Below are 19,847 nucleotides of genomic sequence, written 5' to 3' on the forward strand. Positions count from 1 at the left end.
GGCTACTTGTGGCAATGGAAAAGCCGTAGTATTCCTCAGACAGCAGTGCAGTTTGGGAATCTGAGAACAGTAACTGTGGTACTTGGAAATGATTAGAAATACAAACAGATCACAAACCAGGTAACTCTAAAGCTTGAAAATAAATTTGGCAGCCAAGAGACCGGTAGAACACTTACGGGGTAAAGCAAATTACTGCTAATTTTAATCCTGAACACACAAAGCTTTCCTAGGCTGTGTGATACAATCAGAGACCCGCTAGCCTGAACTCATTCCAAAAGCCTCATGATCCCCCCCACACATACAACATATAATCAGCAAACGTGATTGTTCTTACCATATTCACAGAAATCACATTTGCTTGAAGGTAGAGACACAAAGTCCTAGGGAAGCCACAGGACCACATCTTAAAGAGTCAGTAAAAACGGTCATCTCCATCAAGATGGTATGGAGCTTGGATTCCCCAATGGGCAACAAATCCTGATCTTAGCCAACAGTCTACATGTGCTCCACATTCCAGACACACAGCATCAGGAGTAAGTGAAGGTAAAGGAAGGGGATGGTTCTAGCTACCATTCTAGGCAATCACTCTAATTTCTAGAAATGTGAACATGGCATTAGTGAATAATGGTATTAGCATTAATGAAGCCTAAGGGTGAGGGAACAGTGAAACATTCCATGTGTAGTCTAGTGCTGGAAATCATGTGAATCGTCGTTTCCTTAGTGATGGAATGAGGGGGAATGGTCTTTGTACTTGGCACTGGTTGAGGAGGTAAACTACACAGCAACCTTCATCCAATTTTGTAAGGTCTTCCGTGATATAGTGGTACTTCCATTTTTTATTTTATATATATATATATATATATATATATATATATATATATATATATACACATATATATATATATATATACATACACACAGTGTACTGAGGGACCATTTTTAGGGTAGCAAAAGGCATCTGTTCTGCTTGTTCACCAAGGAAATGGACAGTAACAAGAAAATGGCTGCTGGATCTCAACCATTCCCAAACTCTCAATTTGTATAATACAACTGCCATGACATCTATGAACATGGTTAGAACTTCCAATAAGAGGGAGGCCTTCAAATACTTGGTAGGTCAACAGGACTGCTTCCATCTTCAGTATGCTGATGTAAAGTTAAATGTCCACTGACACTCGGGACACCTGAAACTGTCTACCTAAATTCATCCGTGGTGACTTTCTTCATTAGAATGGGGAGGAGGAAAGGACTGCTGTAAGAAATAAATGTCAACATTCATCCACCATACAAATTTTTTTGCAGGCCTGAGATATATAGATTTGGTTCTCTACAGGATCTATATTCTAAAACACTGGACCCAAACAGGCGGCTGGGAGAACTTGCAATAGAATGAGCAGGAGGGTGCTATCTTACTGGAAGCATCCCATGTTCCTTGATATTTGTTTCTGTAAAGCTGTATGCCCGTAAACCACATAAGTTAATTTGAGATTGCTCTGTTAGAAGTCGTATCCAGTGTGGATTATTGTTTGGTGCTGTGTTGGTGTTTTGCTGAATTCTCCATTTGGTTTTATAAAAACACTGGTTTACAAAAAATTGTAAAAGCAGCCAAAGAGATCAAAAAGATATGTCATTAGGGAGTGTTTGTAGGCACTCAAAAGTGGATGAACTTTCAGATAACCAGCCAGCCAATTCTAGAGATGCAGACCTTGGATTGCAAATGCCTGAAACAGAGAAGACTAACTGCATCTCTGGAACCAGAGTATCTGGGAAGCAAAATGCAGGGACCAGGATGGCTGCTGGTATCGGCTCAAAAGGTCTAGCAGACATAAGACCCAAGCTATGCAGAACTAAAACCAGGATTAGAATTTAAAAAACAATGTGTTAGCTGGCTAGAAGCCTGTGCAGTTCTCACATACCAGGTATAATATGGTGGCACCAAGACACTAAGCTAAATGCAGAATTCTATACAAGCTGCAGGTGACCAAGTTCTGAATCCAGAAGGCTCATGTACAAAGCATTATAATAAGTCAGAAAGGGGAGACGAGGACATTTACCACAAGATCCGAGGTTAGAATGAGAAGCTTGACGACAGTGATGTTCTTAAGATGGAAAAAAAAAATTTGACAACAGCTGAGATCTGGTCTTTTAGTATTAGCTTGTCATCTAGGATCATCACTTGATCATGCAACATAATACACAAAGTTGATATTCAACACAATGAACAACAAAGCAGGACCCAAAATTGCTACACCAAAAAACGAAACAACGAAGCCAGTAATAAAACTTTATTCTCTAGCGCCTCGGCCACAGTAAGCCTTCAAGGAGTAACACATCACATTTACAAAAAAGTTTACATAGCACCAGCTACTTCCATCAATCAAACAATTAAATCATTAAAATAATTAAAAGTTAATAAGAATACATCTCAAACAGTATTTTAAACAATACTTCTCCAGCAACAATCTGTATTCAGACCCCTAGGAATCAGGGTTTCATACTTCAAAATAAAAATTGTTTCTTTCTTTAAAAGTGCATTCTTAATCAAATTATCATTAAATTCACTTATGAAAACCTGTTCTAAAATAGTCGCTGACAAACTATCACATTTTCCTTCATGAAATTCATAAAAATGCTGAGCTAAAGGGCTCTCATTTTTTACCCTAATGTCCCTCAGATGTTCCATTAATCTGGTCTTAAACATTCTCTTAGTTTGACCAATATAAAACTTATCACAACCACATCTGATGGCATATACAACTCTCTCAGTTTTACAATTATACTGACCATTTGCTCTAAATTCAATATTGTTTATATAGGGGAAAAAGTTTATTACATATGGACAACCACTACATTTTCCACATAACGTCCCTCTTGTAGCAATATGGTAATAGAATTTCTCATCAGGTTTATAAAATCTAGTATGCACTACCATATCCTTAATATTTCTACCCTTCTTATAAGAAAAAACTTCTTCTCAGTTAAACTTTTGAGTTCAAAAATTTTTTTTAAGAAATCCCAAAAATGCAATATACATTTTTTAATATTCTCACTGCAGATATTATAAGTAGAAACCATAAATATCTTTTCCTCATTATTGTAATTCATAACATAATTCTTACATTTGTTTTTATATAATGGCCTATTATTATATCTATCAAGTATCTTCTGAATATCTGAATTAATTTGACATCATATTGTCTTTTTTCAAACATATTCCTAGTACTTTGTATTTCATTCATAAATATATTATCATCATTACATAACCGGGAAATTCTCAAAAATTCACCATACGGTAAGGCTTTGATAGTACGTTTTGGGTGACAACTAGTGCCCATCAAAAATTCATTCGGTGAATCAAAATTTCTATGGATGCTTGTAATAATATGTTGGCCCACAATACCCTGTAAATTAATATCTAAAAAAGAAACTCTTGATCCACATTGTACTCCATCAAAGGATATATTAAACCGATTTGTTTGTATATCCTGTATAAAGTAATTCACTAAAGGTCTGCCCCTTCACATAAAAAAATTAAATCATCAATAAATCTAAAATAGAGTTTTAGATAATTTTTAACAAAGCAATTAGTATAAAAACATTCTTGTTCGACTAATCCCATAAAGATGTTCGCATACATTGGTGCGAACGGCGCACACATTGCTGTACCTTGAATTTGATGAAAAATTTGATTATCAAAATAAAAATAATTATTTTCCAAACAAAACTTCACAAAATCTAAAACATAATGTGTTAATGGATAATCTCCCATCCGTTTACATACTGCCTCAATTCCAAATACATGTTTGATATTAGTGTAAAGACTCTTCACATCCATTGTCACCCAGTACATGTTGTCGTTCCATATTACATTTCTTATTTTATTAAGAAAATCAAAAGAATCTTGTATACAAGACGGGAGTTTCTGTGCTTCCTTTAACAGCACTTGATGCAAAATGACTCCAATTACGTAGGAAATATCTAATGGCAGAAACTATAGGTCTACCCAGAGGATTCCTAACATTTTTATGAATCTTGGGTAGGCAATAAAAATAGGCTGGACCAGAGTCTTCTACATTTAATTTATTCTTAACATCAGCTTCTAACCAATATCCTAATCTCAAGCCTCTCCGTATTAAACGGGTATAATTATTTTTAGCCTGTTTAACATCTTCTGAGACTACACAGTATATAGTTTCATCCCTTAATAAATCTAAACACATTTTATAATACTGTGTATAATGCATAATTATTATCTTATTCCCTTTGTCAGACGGTTTGACAATTAATTCTGTTTGGAAAAATTAACTAATTCAGACCACTCCCTTTTAGATAAATTATAACTAACCTGTGTCAAATCTAAACTATTTAACAACAAATTAACCTCAAATTCAACCATTGCATGAAAACTTTTAATACCTTCATGTGAAAAAGGGGGCATAAACGTACTTTTTGTAGTCACTCTGGAAGTATCTATGACACAATAGGCATTTAAATCACTTTCACAGGATACAAAAGATTCACTTGTATCTAAATCTGAAACCTATTCATCAGTGATATGTGTATCAAAAACAGTTTCCACACCAACATTCAAAAATGGTGAACAATGAAAATAGTACCACAAGTGCAATTTACGCACAAATCTAAACAATTCGATTTTACATTCATATTTCTTTGGTAGAACAGTAGATACAAATTTTAACCCATGATTCAATACTGTATAAATGCTGTCATTAATCTGACAACCAGATAAATTAATTACAGCATTAGAATCAGAACATAATTCAATACCATTTTGTCCTTTTTTATCGCGCTATTGGAGTGGAGGCCCTCCTCTTTGTTGTTCCTGCTCCGAATAACTTCTCTTTTGTTGCCTCCCATAAACCCTTTCTGGATGAAAATGTTCTGAGAAATAGGAGTCATCCACCGGAGATGGCAAAGGTGGAAAGTCATTATTCATTATATTATCACCATATTGTCTATCGTGTGTACTGGCAGGTATATTGACATTAGTCATACTCACAGTTCTTTCTTTAGACCAGCCAGCTTCACTTTGACGACAAGGTTTAGAACGTGAACTCTGATTGGATCCCCTGAAATAGGCAGTGCCTTTTTCAAAATCACGGAGGTCCCTTTGTATTTTATACATTTTTTGCTCAAGAACTCTTTTTTTCTTGTAAATTTAATTTGTCTCGAATATCACACAGACAAGTCTCAAATTTAGCCCGGTCTACAACAGACATTAAATTAGTGCACACCATGTTAATATCTTTTTTTATGTTAGACAATTTAATAATGTCTCTTTCAATTAGAATATTAAGCCATTCCCTAGAGCAGAGATGTGCCGCTTTTTCCCATCTCTGCTGAAACACCTTATCAACTGCACAAGTGCCAATGAATGGCTTAGAAGGAAATTTAACAGCTCCTAACTCTCATGGTATAATGTCAAGGTCCAAATATCTTTGCAAGCTCGTATAGTTATAAAAAGTAAGCATTTCTTTGTTCATTAAATTACTGAGCTTTGAAATTAATGTCTTTAGCTCCACTGGGTAGTCAACGGGGCGTTTACCAATGTTAGCAAATGGATTATTTGCACGCTTATTCCGTGTTTCAGCTAAAAAACGCTCCCAGACTGGTATACCCGAAATATTGTCACCACCATTGTTCATATCGGAACGGCAAAGGTCCCGCTCCGAATTAGTATTAAGAAACCAATCAATGGTCCGTTGAGAGGTACCTGGATTATCCTCTCTAAACACCCTAGGAATGTTGGTAGCTGGATCACTGGCCATAGAAATAGTATCAACGAACAACAAAGCAGGACCCAAATTTCTACACCACAAAACAAAACAACGAAGCCAGTAAAAAAACTTTTATTCTCTAGCGCCTCGGCCACGGTAAGCCTTCAAGGAGTAACACATCACATTTACAAAAAAGTTTATATAGCACCACCTACTTCCATCAATCACCAAACAATTAAATCATTAAAATAATTAAAAGTTAATAAGAATACATCTCAAACAGTATTTTAAACAATACTTCTCTAGCAACAATCTGTATTCAGACCCCTAGGAATCAGGGTTTCATACTTCAAAATAAAAATAGTTTCTTTCTTTAAAAGTGCATTCTTAATCAAATTATCATTAAATTCACTTATGAAAACCTGTTCTAAAATAGTCGCTGACCAACTATCACATTGTTGCTGGAGAAGTATTGTTTAAAATACTGTTTGAGATGTATTCTTATTAACTTTTAATTATTTTAATGATTTAATTGTTTAATTGTTTGATTGGTGATTGATGGAAGTAGCTGGTGCTATATAAACTTTTTTGTAAATGTGAAGCGTTACTCCTTGAAGGCTTACTGTGGCCGAGGCGCTAGAGAATAAAGTTTTTTTATTGATATTCAACACAGTTGATATTCAGGAGGCAAAACTAGCACTAAAAAGAAATTATAACAGTGGCAGGAATGACCACAACCTCAGTCTTGAAGGTGTTTGCAGAGTTTAAGCTGATACTGATCATCTAGGTATGTATGTATTCCAAGTCCTTAGTTTATTTTAGTTTAGTTTACAGCAAGTACCATTTCGCCAAGTACAAAACAGTCCAATTTAAAATTTTAAATACATAAACTCTAAAAAAGTTTAACTACATAAAAACGGTAAATTTAAATAACTGTATAAAGAAGTGGCTGCGTTGGTGCAGCAGTTAGCGTTGTCGCCTCACAGCAAGAGGTTCACTGGTTCAATTCTCGGCTAGAGTGCCTTCTGTGCGGAGTCTGCACGTCCTCCCTGTGGTTGAGTGAATTTTAAAGACATGCAGGTAGGTGCATGCGTGTGTGCCTTCAGTAAAGGCTGGGCACCAGGCTGGCAACCCGACATTGTAAAAACTCCACTGCCAATCAATCTGCAGACCGGAGATCTGCTATGGTGGATCCCTAACCGTGAAAAGCTGAAAAACATTGCTTTTTTTGTATAAACCTTAAGACATTTTGAATAATGTAAAAGCAGAGAAAATTACATTCTACTATCCAATTTCCCATCCAATCCATTCATGAACAAAGAAAAATAAGGATTTTTTACAATAATGCCAAATAATTTAAAAAGCTTAACATTAAAAATAGTGATATAATTTTAATTTCCAGTTGCCCAGTTTTCAAAAAGATATATAGGTTACCAAATGCAGCCCAAATCACAGATCATTTGTTTCCACTTTAATTATACCTATCAAAAAAAGATCCAGAATTACAATTACACAGCTCCAGGTAGATAAGCACTTCCTGTACTCTAGTATTTCAGCCAGCTGACTTAGCAAAGCTTACAGTTTCCAATTACAATACTATGCAGATGACTGCTGCTCCTTCTGCTTATGTTACTCTGAATCCAGTCAAAAGGTTTGAAAACTTCCAGTGTATGCACTGTCTAGTGTCAAACAGCCAGTCTAGCTAACAACTTTGCTTCCTCTGCCAGTATTTATTCAGTTCACTCTCCAGGAAAAACAGAAACAAACCAAATTTTAACGTGTCAATCTTTGTGCATGTTTAAAAAATGCTCATGCACTGATCTCTGGTCACTTGTGTCAAAATAAATGCTCCATCATCCTGCATTGTTTCCGAACACTGCTATTGAAGTACTAAATTTTACTATGGGCAGGAATTTAATCCAAATTTCTGAAGTTGTCAGGTAATGAATCAGTCACTAAGTAATAGGTTACAGGATCTTGTGCTGATACAACTCATTGTAAGCGTAAGCTTTTTAATACATTTCACATTGGGCACTGTGTTTTATGTGAAGTACAGGGCACCTCCTAAGAAATCTAAGAAACAGATAGTTCCTGTAGTCAAAGTACTTCAAGAACCTTTGAACTTTAACTGTGTCAAGTGGCTTGTACTTAAGAAATGCAGTATTATAGTCTCATAGATCTAACCAATGAAGTACAAATAAAATGGTAAAATAGCTTCTAGAGATCTGCTTGTTAACCTTTTATTTAAGAGGTGTGCTACAGAGTAAGTCATTCTGAATGGTTGCATCACATTTAACACATTTCCCACAATGATTTCTAATCTTTTTACGTTTCACTGCACAATAAATGGACGGATGTCTAAAGTATATATGGGTTTCCTCAAATCTAAATTTAGTATTTAGTAGGACTCTGATATACTAACATTCCTTGGTTTGCAATACTCCATATAGTGCATTTTGCTAACCACAATGCTCAACCTGTAGTTACATCAAAGAAGGCCAAACAGTGAGGGACACCACTGGAGACCACTGTGGATAAGTAAACTGCTATTCCAATCTTGCTCATTCTCCCCTTTTAATGATTACTTTCAATCAAATCTGTAAAGCAATTATGGGAAATCACATCAAATGTTTTTGCAATGTCTAGGTATGCCTGTTATCGGACCATAGTGGTGTTCATACATATGGTAACGTATTATAGGCCACTATGGTCTGTTGTCAGACTTGGAAACGTCCCATGGCAATGAATTAACTATCAAAGTGGACAATGTCCAAATATTACATAGGAAGCTGAGTTTTGCTGACTTTTGTTGAAAGATTTCCTTCATTATGTTAGAGTGGGGCTCCTACTTGGTGGAGAGGTATGTAATAGGTTTACTATGGTAAGGCTGAAGTGGGTTTGGTCAAACACACTTCAGTCGAAGTCCGGAGGCCAAACGGCGATAATGTCAAACCAAACATTGTCGAAGTACGAATCTTGCCCCTATCTCGACCCATGTTAAAGCCTGTTCTGAGGTTGAAGTAGAGTTGTATTTCAACAATGTTGGGATTTGACATGGTCGCTTTCACTGACGTGGGTCGATGATCCCATCATTCGATGGGGTCCAGTTTAACCTTACCACTGTAAACCATGTAATATTGAAAACATTACTTATTTATTTTTTTTGAGATAGCACAGAAATTGTTCTCCATGGTGCTATAAGCAAAATTAACTGTCAGTTATTACCACATGCATTCATTGTTCTGTATCTTATGCTAGTCTGTTCTGAATGATTTAAATCAGTTCATTAAGCTCCTTCTGCATTTTTCATATAAGAATTGTTTACTGAATTAGAGCTGCACTGAAAGTGGTATAATCACTCCCCTGTTACAAAGTTCCTGATTTTATGGTTCGACCAGACTGATTTGTTCTTCAGAAAATAAACTGTGTATACCTCCCTTGTTTACAGTTTTGGACACGCAACTCAGAATCAAATTTTAATAAAGCATCCTGTGGTGTAACATGCTATAATTAAACACTTCCTCAGTCTGCATTAGTCAGACGCCCATTTACCTTAGCGTGGGTACCTTTTGCTTAGTCTAAAAAGATGATATTTCCAGTTTATGGATGTCAACTTTTAGGTTAAGCACTACTCATTTTATGCACCATCATATTTAAGTGTCAAACTGACAAACGGAAGGGCACAAACAAGTTAAATGCAATGTTTCCTTCTCAGGTATGCTGTTACCTGTACTTAGACTATGGATGATTTTAAGGAATCTCCATTCACAAAATTCAATTTTATTTGGGAGTATTTTTGTTACATTCCCATTCTGTGGATGAATGAAACACATGCACAGAATCAGATTCTGCTTTTAACTCTACTGCACTACTAAAGTAAGTAGTTATGGGAAGAATCCTAGAATTCAGTGTTACCTGCTGCAGATTTTAGAAAGAGGAGCTCTAACGCAGACATTTCTATTGGTTTTGCTTTTAATGTTGCTCAAGTCCTGAGATAGTACAACCTGTTCTATTTGCTGTAGAACAGATAAAGGAAGTGTGAATCAGTGTAGCTGATACTCCTATCGACTCAAACCAAGTTTCAGTTGTGGTGCAAATATCTATATTCTCAATGCAAACATTATATATTTTCAAATAACTATGACAACATCAGAAACCACTTTAAAATAAAAATAATTAATGCAGAAATTTATGTCAGTCACACCAAACTGAAAATATTACAGAATAAATTAAGTACATTTCAGGAGATCAGTTGTAGTGCTGTACTACTGCAGAGTGTAAATCTTCCACGGCATTTTACTACAAATGAAATATCACCTCATGCCAATTTCACAAACAAGGGATGAACAGCTTGGTGAATCCATTCACTCTGAAATGACTGCAAGCAAGGGTCATTCCTTTCCACCAAGGCACAGTGATCTCAGCTATAGTAATGTGTGTGTCAGAAATGAAAAATAAATGAATGAACAAATGTTCTACTGGATTTGTGGGGAAATGCTGATTCTTTCCAAAAATTAATTTTGTAGCAGTGCATTTACTTGAGTTAGATGCTGTGAAAAATCAGAAACAAAGATGTGTATACAAACACAGGACACACACACATGTGCATTACACATTTGCAAGTTGACAGTTTCATCTAAAAAAAAAAAACTAACGTACATAATTTTTGGATGGTATCTTGTTGCCACGTGGCTCAACTAACAGTCTTCGGATAGCAGTGGGAAGCAAATGCATATAAAGAAATGAATGTAAAAGTTTGCACTGATTTGTACTATATGTCACATCATGCTCATACACCTCATGGACTTACCAAAGAAGGAATCTGGCAAGACACCAAGAAAGCAGCAGCATCCTTCAGTAACTGTTTCTGACTATCCAAGCTGCATGCCTCAGGAAAATGAACACCTTGGAAAATCACAAAAGAAAACAACAACATGGTGGTTTTAGGCATATTTTGGTGTGATCACATCTACTGCAGTACATGAATAAAAGAGCATGACCTCAGAAGGCTCATTACAAGCTCTGTCCAACTACTTTCTACAAAGTACAAAAAAAATTGGTTTGCTATTTGCAAAGCCCTGACAAAAACAAAAAGCAGCAGTACGTCAAAAGGGAAAATTATGCCAAGAACACAAAAATAAGCAGCTAATTATGATAGAACGTAACATGACCTGGTTTTATGAATAGCCACAAAACAGAGCACTGCTTCTGAAAGAAGAACCTGATAAATATACACTTTATTTAAGCTTATAACATATCAATTAATCCAAAGAAAGATCAGTTAATTAGGGAGCTATAAAGTCCAATAAGCTTCAAACTCTTATGGCATCCAATGAAAGTACAGTTGTGAGTAAGGTACTAACCATGACAAAAGATCTTCAAGGAGAGGTTATGCAACAATAAATTATACCATTTGGGTTTACTCACACTATAGGTTCTTCTTTCTCAGGCAATTTTCATAAGCTGTGCTTTGCTCCAATGAAAGCCTGAGTTGGTCTCTAGCCAGCATTCCATTCAACCTTAGCATTTGAGGCAATTAACATTAAGCCAGCATTACAAGAAGCCTTCTTTTCTTTGAGATCTTTCTAGATTTCAAAGGAATGATTTCTCAATGTAAAATTGCTACTCATCTAAGAAGCTTGTTACACTAACTGCTGAGTAATATAATAGTAATAAAAATATGTACAACATTCTCGGGGGGGGGGGGGTTGGAGGCAATGTAACTTTCTGCTACACTGAATTCTCCTAAGATTTACTGTTATACAAGTTAAATACCATGCACAAATCTACCCACCAGAGCTGTTGGAAGCAGCACAGAATCTTGGTGGTGCCAATCAGGGAACAGTTATGTAAATCAACCACTAAGCATCATCTGTGGTGTGCAGTATCCACTAGTTAGAACATGGATCAAAAATTCAGAGCTGTGAAGGATAGCTACTCAGTGCTAAAACAGACTCTAGGTGATGTTCACAAATGTTGCCAAAAATGGAATAGGTATTTGATGGCGATACGTTGGCTGAGAACTTGGGCTACTCCAACCTACATTAATGACGCATGCTAATGGTAGGAGGGAATCTATGAGCCTTTATCTGGAGCATTTCTCCCCGGGCCTCTGCTGAAAACAGGCTCTGTGGAACCTAGACGGACTTTCCCGGTCAACAAATGTTAAATAAATAAATAAATAAATAAAGCAGCTAGTGTGTACCCATCATAAAGCCCTGCACTCCTGGGTCAATAAGCTACAGACTATATGGTGTCCAAATGCCTATCCTGTGTAGATCTGTTGGCGGAAACTGGACAGGATACCAATCAACCTACCAAAAATGAACCAAAGATCACTATGCTGACTATAGGTTCATTGACAGGAAGTGAATGATATGATGGCAAAGTGCAGAATGGACATATGGTGTATCCAGGACACAAGGTCGAAGGGCAGCATATACACTTCGCTTGGGATCTACAGTCTACTACCCAGGGTGAGGACAGACTAGAAATATTGTGGAGGGATAGTCCTCTGAACACAGTGAGGGGAAGTCATCAGAATTAGTGACCAATTGCTGTGAATCTGACTCCAGTGTAAAGCTAGGGGTGTATTCATAATTTTAGCGTGCCCCCCACAGCACAGTTGTGATGGCAGGGAAGAGGACAGTTACAGAACTTGCATGACTTGGTGCTGAGAACTGTGGACTTGAATACAGATACCGGGATAGACAGAACTGGGTATGAGGACTGCCTGAGTCCACATGGACGGTGTAAGAAAAAAACAAAAGATAAAAAACATTCTAAACTTCTATCCGGCAAATGGCTTGATGGTGCTCAACACGTGGTTTACCAAGAGAGACATGCAACTCAGACTTCCTCCTAGAAAGGAAAAGACATTGGGGTAGAATCAGAGATTGCAAAGTCATCTTCAGCACAAAAGTTGACCCACATCATAAAATACTGGTGGCTGCAATCAGTGGTCAAAGAAGGCACTAAGGCCAAGAAACTAAGCTGAAAAGCTGAAAGTTGACTGGAGCAAAAGCACAGGCGTTCCAGTATATATTCAAGGATTTAGCACCTCAGGAAGAGGAGAAAATAGGTGGAGTCGAAGAAGAATGGCAGTGTTTCAAACCAGCACATATGAAGATTACAGAACACACATGTGGCTGAGTTAGGTAAGGGAATAAGATACACAAGGAAAACTTATTGTGGTGGAATGTAGAAGTCCAGGAGTTTCCAAAAGAAAGACAGAGTACAAGTAAACTGGGAGCTAGAAAATGAGTAGTGCTGCTGGCTAACAGTGCAGTTGTAATAGCAAATAATTAGGCATCAGAGGCACTCTACTAGACTCTGGAAAGTGACTCGGCAGATGGCAAAAAAAAAGGCAACGACAACTACTGGACACCATTCTATCAAAGCTAGAATCAGAGGTGCTGCAACCAATAGGGACAGAGTGGAAGCCATATATATGTATGACATAAGAATGTCAAAGGAGCTGAAATGGAAGTTGTACAAACAGTGGTGTAATCAGTACATCTGTATGGCACAGAAACCTGGGCAATGAAGAAGGTGAGGCTGGGGAAGCTGCAAGTGATGGATATGAAGTGCCTTAGAGTGGTAGGATGCACACTGTAGGACAGATAAAGAGAAGACGACATCAGAGCACAAGCTAAAGTAGTTCTCAACTGCAGAAAATGTCAGAGCAAACTGATTACAATGGTCAAGGCACATGTGCCAGAAAGCAGTCAAATTTGGTCAAGATATGCAAAACACAGGAGGAAGGCAGAAGGAAATGAGGATATCCAGCAAAGTAATGGATGGACTGCGTGAGACACCTGCGACAGTCAGGAATGGTGGTTGAAGAAGCTCGGAGAGTGGTAATGAAGAGATGGTGGCAGTTGATGTGAAACCCCTTAACCCCAGATAAAATGGTGAAAAAAGGGGTGGGGCTCATTGTGGTGATGATCATTGAAAAAGTAAACTACTGAGTAGCTTTCCAAACAATAATATATGTCTTCAACAGGGCAATTGCAGGATCCCCTGCAGTACAAACATGCAAAGACCAATTCTACAGTTGGTATACATTTCTAGTATAGGCATTCTTAGGGATAAGGATACAGCTGATGAAAACTCTTGCTGGGAAAGAACAGCATATAAAATGGGTTAACTACAGATAACCCCCCACCAACATGAACTAATTGTTAAAAACTTTAAAAAATACAACTAATGCAATGTACTGGATCCCTGTTGCAAAAAAGTGTGTAAAGAAAAACGTGTTGCCTTTAAAATACTCCAAGTCCACCACTTTCCAGAAAGCCACCAATGAAGCCAAAGCCCTTGTGAAATGAGCTGTAACCCTGACTGGAAATGGCCTATCTTAGTAAGTATACCAAAAGGTAACATTATGAGACAACCACTTGGAAATGTCCTGTTTTGAAATGGGTTGTCCTTTACTCTTATCCTCACAGGAGTTAAAACTGTTGATCAGCTTTGTATAGGTAGTATACAAACTGCTTGTGGACATCTAGTGTGAGAAGGATCCTTTTTCCCTTGTTCTTTGGTTTGGGAAAGAAAGCACGGATATTCATAATCTAGCATAAACGTAGGATTTGTTCTGAACAAAACCCTGTCCTTGTGGAAAACAAGGTTGGGCCGACTCAGATAAACTCTCCTACCAGATGTACTAGCAATGAGAACAGTCTTCCAAGTTGAGAAACTCAATTTAGTCTCATGAGCTAGTTCAGATAGGTAAACACAAGAGGCCAGCATAAACAGTCAAATACTTTTATTTCTTAGAAGGTAAACACAAAACAAAAACAGGTTAAATTTCAAACCGGTTTTGGCTTGGCAGCCTTCTTAGTTCAAAAAGAGACAGAAAGCTTCCGACACAAAGTTCAGATCACAAGAAGGAGCTAACTGCTTTCTAAGTTGTTGAGTATGTTAGCACCCCTTTTAGAAAGGGTTTAACTTGAGCACCACTGGCGGGGGGACTTAATGGCAGCAGTTATGGCTGGCAAATGTACCTTGATAGAGGAATACGCAAGGTCATTGGACAATAATGCACACAAATCAAGAACTAGAAGTAACTAGGCTTGAAGATGACCCTAGTTCTTTATTTTATTTATCCTCTGTTGACTGGGTTAGACTCACTAGGCTAGTATCCTCTTTTCAGTGGAGACCTGAAGTGGTATTTATACTACTAGGGGAAATTTGGCCAGAGTATTGGGGAACTTCCCTTATTTTTTTCAATAGGTGCCCTAGGATCCTTTACATTAGCATGAGCTTAGGTTCATAGGTTCATACTAGGCTATCTGCCCTAGGGCATTTATAAACCTAGCCAGAGTGTGTGTGGCTTTCACCACCCCTTAGGATGAGAATACTATACCCATTAGTTTGCTGTGCCTCTGTCCAGCAGTGATACAGAGATGATTCCCGGGGTAAACCTACGATCTCCCATCCACTCGTCAAGATTTCTCTTGAACAGAGTCAGTGAGGGGCTCTGCCTCACATGGACTGGGATTCTGTTCCATAGTGTAGGGAGTCTCTGGGTGATGAATCTGTCCCTCCAGCACGTCCTATTTATATCCGTGTTGAGGTTTAAGTCTCTTGCTCTTGTGGCTCTGGTGGATTTGGATTTTTTGAGGTGGAGCATGTCCATTAATTCCGGGTTGGACATGGCCTTGTATGTCAGGCACAGATCACCTCTGAGCAGACTGTATGCGACTGAATAGAGCTGGAGTTTCTTCAGTCGGGCATCGTATGACATATGTTTGAGCCCCTTTATCCTTCTGGTGAGGAACTTTTGGGGTCTTTCCAACTGCTGCAGGTGTCGGGTAAGGTACATTCCGAATGGGGCATTGTACTCCATCATTGGTCTGATAAGGGTACAATGACCTCTCCTGATCTGGATGTGAATCCCTTCATGATCAGGTGGGCAATGTAGAAGGTCTTCCTAACCACTTTGGCAATGTGAGTGTCAAAAGAGAGGTTTACTGTCAACTTGGGTCCCCAGGTCCCCGATAACTTCTTCCGGGTTTAATGGATTACCACCTATGTGGTAATTAGGGGTTACCTTGTTTTTCCCAAAGGGTATGACTATACATTTTTTGGCATTTAGCTTAAGGCCATGGCTCTGGCACCAGTTATCCATTTCTATGAGACCTTTCTGGAGGATGTCTGTGTCTGATGGAGTGTCAATTATGGTGCCCAGTTTGCAGTCATCTGCAAATTTTGTCAGCCACAATCCCCCTATGTTTGCCTGCACTTCAGAGAAATAAATGCCGAACAAGAGGGGGCCCAGGACTGAGCCCTGTGGGATACCGCTCATGACCGGCTTAGAGTCTGACATGGCACCAGCAACTCTAACCCTGTGTGTTCTGTCCTTGAGCCAGTTTGCAACCCATCTTGTGACATATGGGTTTACATCTAAGCTGGTGAGCTTTTCTATGATGCCCGAGTGGGGTATTGTGTCGAGCGCTTTGCTAGGTCAAGGTAGGCTGTGTGAACTGCCTTACCCTCATCAATGGCCTTAGTGACTGTTTCAAAAGTCGACCAAGTTCAAGAGACAGGATCTGCCCTTGACAAAGCCAAATTGGGTAGGATCCAGTGTCTGTAGGTCCCCAATGTCTTTATTTATGAGTTCCATTATGATTCTCTCCATAGCTTTGCAGACAAGGCTCGTCAAGCTTATGGGGCGGTAATTTCCAGGGTCCGTAGAAGCACCGCCTTTGTGGAGTGGGACCACAGTTGCCGTCGCCATTCTTTGGAGTGCGTATCCTGTAGTAAGGCTAAGATTAAACAGCAGCCTTATGTGTGGGTTTAGTTCCTCATTGAGTTTGTGTAGCACACAGCCAGGGACACCGTCCGGTCCCATTGATGCTGTGTTTTTTGCTTTAGAGAGAGCAGCTCTCACCTGGGCATCCGAGATGTTTGGGAGGCTAGACTCTGGTGGGATAGATATTTCTCCTTTTGGGGAGGGAGGAGAAATTTGCACTGAACCTGTCTGCCAGTATGTTGGCAATGTCTGTGGGTTCAGTGATTTTTTTATCATTTTGGACTAATTCTGAGCATATCTGGGAGTTTCCACCCAGGTTTCTAACATAGCTAAAGAAGTCTTTATGATTGTCTTTTGTGTCATTAGCGATTTTTCTCTCAAAGTTGGCCTTGGATGATTTTATGAGTGATCGTAGTTTTTTGCTAGTATTGATCAGAGATGCCTTCCCTTTCAGGGATTTTGCTCTGTCATGTAGTAGCACCAAATCAAGTAGATGGGGCTTCGGTTTAATGCCTCATCCAAAGGGATGACTGGAGTGCAGCACCCCGTTACACTGCACTGCAGTGACGGCAATCGATCTAACTGGTGTGGGGAATAGAACCCAAAGCCTTCTGCACCAAAGGAAAAAGTGAGCTACTTGTTGCGTCACTAATATTGCTCTTTGACTGGCAGAAACTAGAAAATAGTTTCCACTTGCACATACAAGATCTTCTAGTAGCAGGTTTTCTCAACTCTTAATACCTGCGGCACATCTTCAGAAAAATAAAAGATGTCTAAACACTATCAAAATTCTATCATCCTGACAGTTAGTTGAAGATTTTCTAGACTGGGGTGCATCAAACTCCCCCTGTCCTGTGTAAGAAGATCCAGTTTGACGGAAAGCTTGTGGTAACTTCCCATGGCCAAACTGAAAAGGGACAAAGTACAGTTATGCAAGAACAGTAGATGTCTTGATCACTGCTGCAGTATTCTAATCTGTTGGGTTATCTCACCAAATATCCAGGACATCCAGACAGGTTACCAATGCCAAAATCTTTCATAAAGCAATTGTCCATTGTATGACTTAATGCTATGGGCAAAAGCGTGCATTAAGAGGATGTATGAGAGTGAGATCTTCAGACCATCAAAGCCAGGACACCTGAATACACATAAGGAAAGGCAACATAATAGGTAAAAGGTCAGCTAACTGCAAAGTACACAAAGGCTCCCCCCTCGGTCCATTAGAAGTAGGAGGACCAATACATAGACAAGAAAGGAAGGGGGGAAGCAAAGGTGTGAAGGAATACTGCAACCATTATCAGTAGGACATCTGTTAAGGTAATTTCTTAACCCACTGTATACCCTTCCCCAGATCACTGCTACAGTATTCCAAACTGCTGGACGATTCCCAAAGCTTAATATTTAGTAAGGGTGGATAGATCAGGCATACAGGAATTTTTAATTAAACAAGAAAGAACAGATCTGGCACGGGAGAGACTGGATCTTGAGAAGGCATCTACCCTACTAAAGTGAGCACAGAAGGTCAAGTGGCTGCTTCTAGAATAGCTCTGGAATAAAGTCATTTGTAAAAGGCTCCAGAGGAGACAACAGCTCTACTGGAATGGGTTTGAACTGGAAAAGGTAAAGATTTACCATAGCAGATGTAGCAAAAGGAAACAGATTTAGAAATACAGTTAGAAATTGTTTGTTTAGAGACCAGGTTGCTCACCTGGGCTTCCTCGAAGGAAACAAGCTGCTGGTTAGTTTTCTGAATGCCTTTTGCACATCCAGAGAATAAAGAATCCATTCCCCGGTGTTCTGAGGGTTAGAGAAGAAGGTAGAAAGATTAATGGCCTAGTAGTGGGACAACTCCCTGACCACCTTAGGCACAAAGAAGTGGCTGACCTTCAGAGAAACCCTGTCATTATGAAAATTAAGGAAGGGAGTGGAAACCATAAGGGCTTGAAACTCAGAAAACTCTTAGAAGAATTAAGGGAAACTAGTAGAATTGCTTTCCTTGCACAGAGAGAGCCCAGCTTTCACCTGCCCCCTTCCTGTGGCAACAACACAAGTGGGTCTTTCTTGCCTACCAAGGGCATCCCTACACCTGCAGATGACGTGGTTATCGCAAAGTCTTTGGTGCCTGAAAAGCAACTCCAAGAGAACTGGGAGAAAGACAGGCTGTCTGAGGAACAAGCTGACAAAATAGAGTTGCCCACCAGTGCCCAGACACCTTAAGTGTTCTTTGAAACTTTTTTTCTTCTTGTCTGTAAGGGAAGGTACTAATGTAGAGACCAGAGGCTGCTCCATAGGCAAGCTAAGGAAGAGATGTTGAAGGCACGGAAGTAGCCTGAATAAGTTAGTAATGCATACAAGGTAGAGAACAGGTGGTTCCAAGGTCTGTAGACCAATGACAGTCCTCCACAAGCACAGCAGCCTTCCCCAAACATACAAACATTTACAACGTAATAAAAATTTCTGTCAAAAAGCTTCCTCATAGAAACGTCACACACGCATTTATACAACTGCCTTAGAAATGCAATGGACAGTCTGTACACAGATTCCTATCTAAGCACAATCATTTTCACAGAAAAACAAGTTTTCCTCATAAAATAAAAATTAGTGGAAGGCTTTCTCCAGCAGGAACTTAATTACCCAGCTCTTGAAGCTCACTAACCGATCAAAAGTTTCCCAGGGCCTGCAAAAGGAATGCACTCTTCAGTGGCAAAAAAGCATGAAGCCGTTCACTCTCCAACTTTCTTTTATAAAGCACTGCATGAGCTCCTGAAATTGGCGCAAATAGAAGGCACCCTTAGCTTTTAGCAGCTGGCCGGATGCAATGAGGTAGGAACCATACCGTTTAGACTGCAACAGTAATCTATGATCAAACATTTGTAATCACTGATTGCATAAGTTAAGGATGAAGGAAGACGCTGTATATGTCTAAAGCACACATTTTATGACTATGAACAGCCAGGACAGTCTTATTGTACAATGTAAAGGAAATGCTTGCAAAATGTCAGTCAAGAGTGTAATTTCATTCTTGATTATCAGAGCCAGTGGAGCACAACTGGCCAACAAGAACAATTACCTCAGTTGCTAGGATCTCGGGTTTCCTATACGTAGTACAGAGTGGCCACAAGTGAAAGAATGTGAGGGGAATAGTCTAAGCAAGTATCTGGAAAGGATCTAAATGGGCTGAAAGGTGGCAGGTGAGGTTGACTATACAGATAAATGCAAAGTACTGCACTCTGGCCACAGCAACCATCAGGTGAAGCATTAGCTGACAGGGGGAACAACAGAGCATGAAAAAGGTTTAAGGGAGTGCAACACGTTTACACTGGCATACTATGAGCAGAGATGGCAATATTAAC

At 38.9% G+C, this 19,847-nt stretch overlaps 1 protein-coding gene across 2 annotated transcripts in view; it reads right to left on the reverse strand.

The window, feature by feature from the left end:
* The window catches only part of CLUH (clustered mitochondria homolog), a 662,807-nt gene that overhangs the window by 255,302 nt on the left and 387,658 nt on the right, over positions 1–19,847 (reverse strand). For both annotated transcript variants that reach the window (XM_044054416.1, XM_044054415.1), the window contains exon 13: positions 10,549–10,643. In XM_044054416.1, the coding sequence (XP_043910351.1) occupies positions 10,549–10,643 (95 nt within the window). The remainder of the gene's footprint in view (positions 1–10,548; positions 10,644–19,847) is intronic.

This window comes from Protopterus annectens, chromosome 13.part0, assembly GCF_019279795.1.
Source record: "Protopterus annectens isolate FY-2018-M chromosome 13.part0, PAN1.0, whole genome shotgun sequence".
NCBI classification, from domain to species: Eukaryota; Metazoa; Chordata; order Ceratodontiformes; family Protopteridae; genus Protopterus; species Protopterus annectens.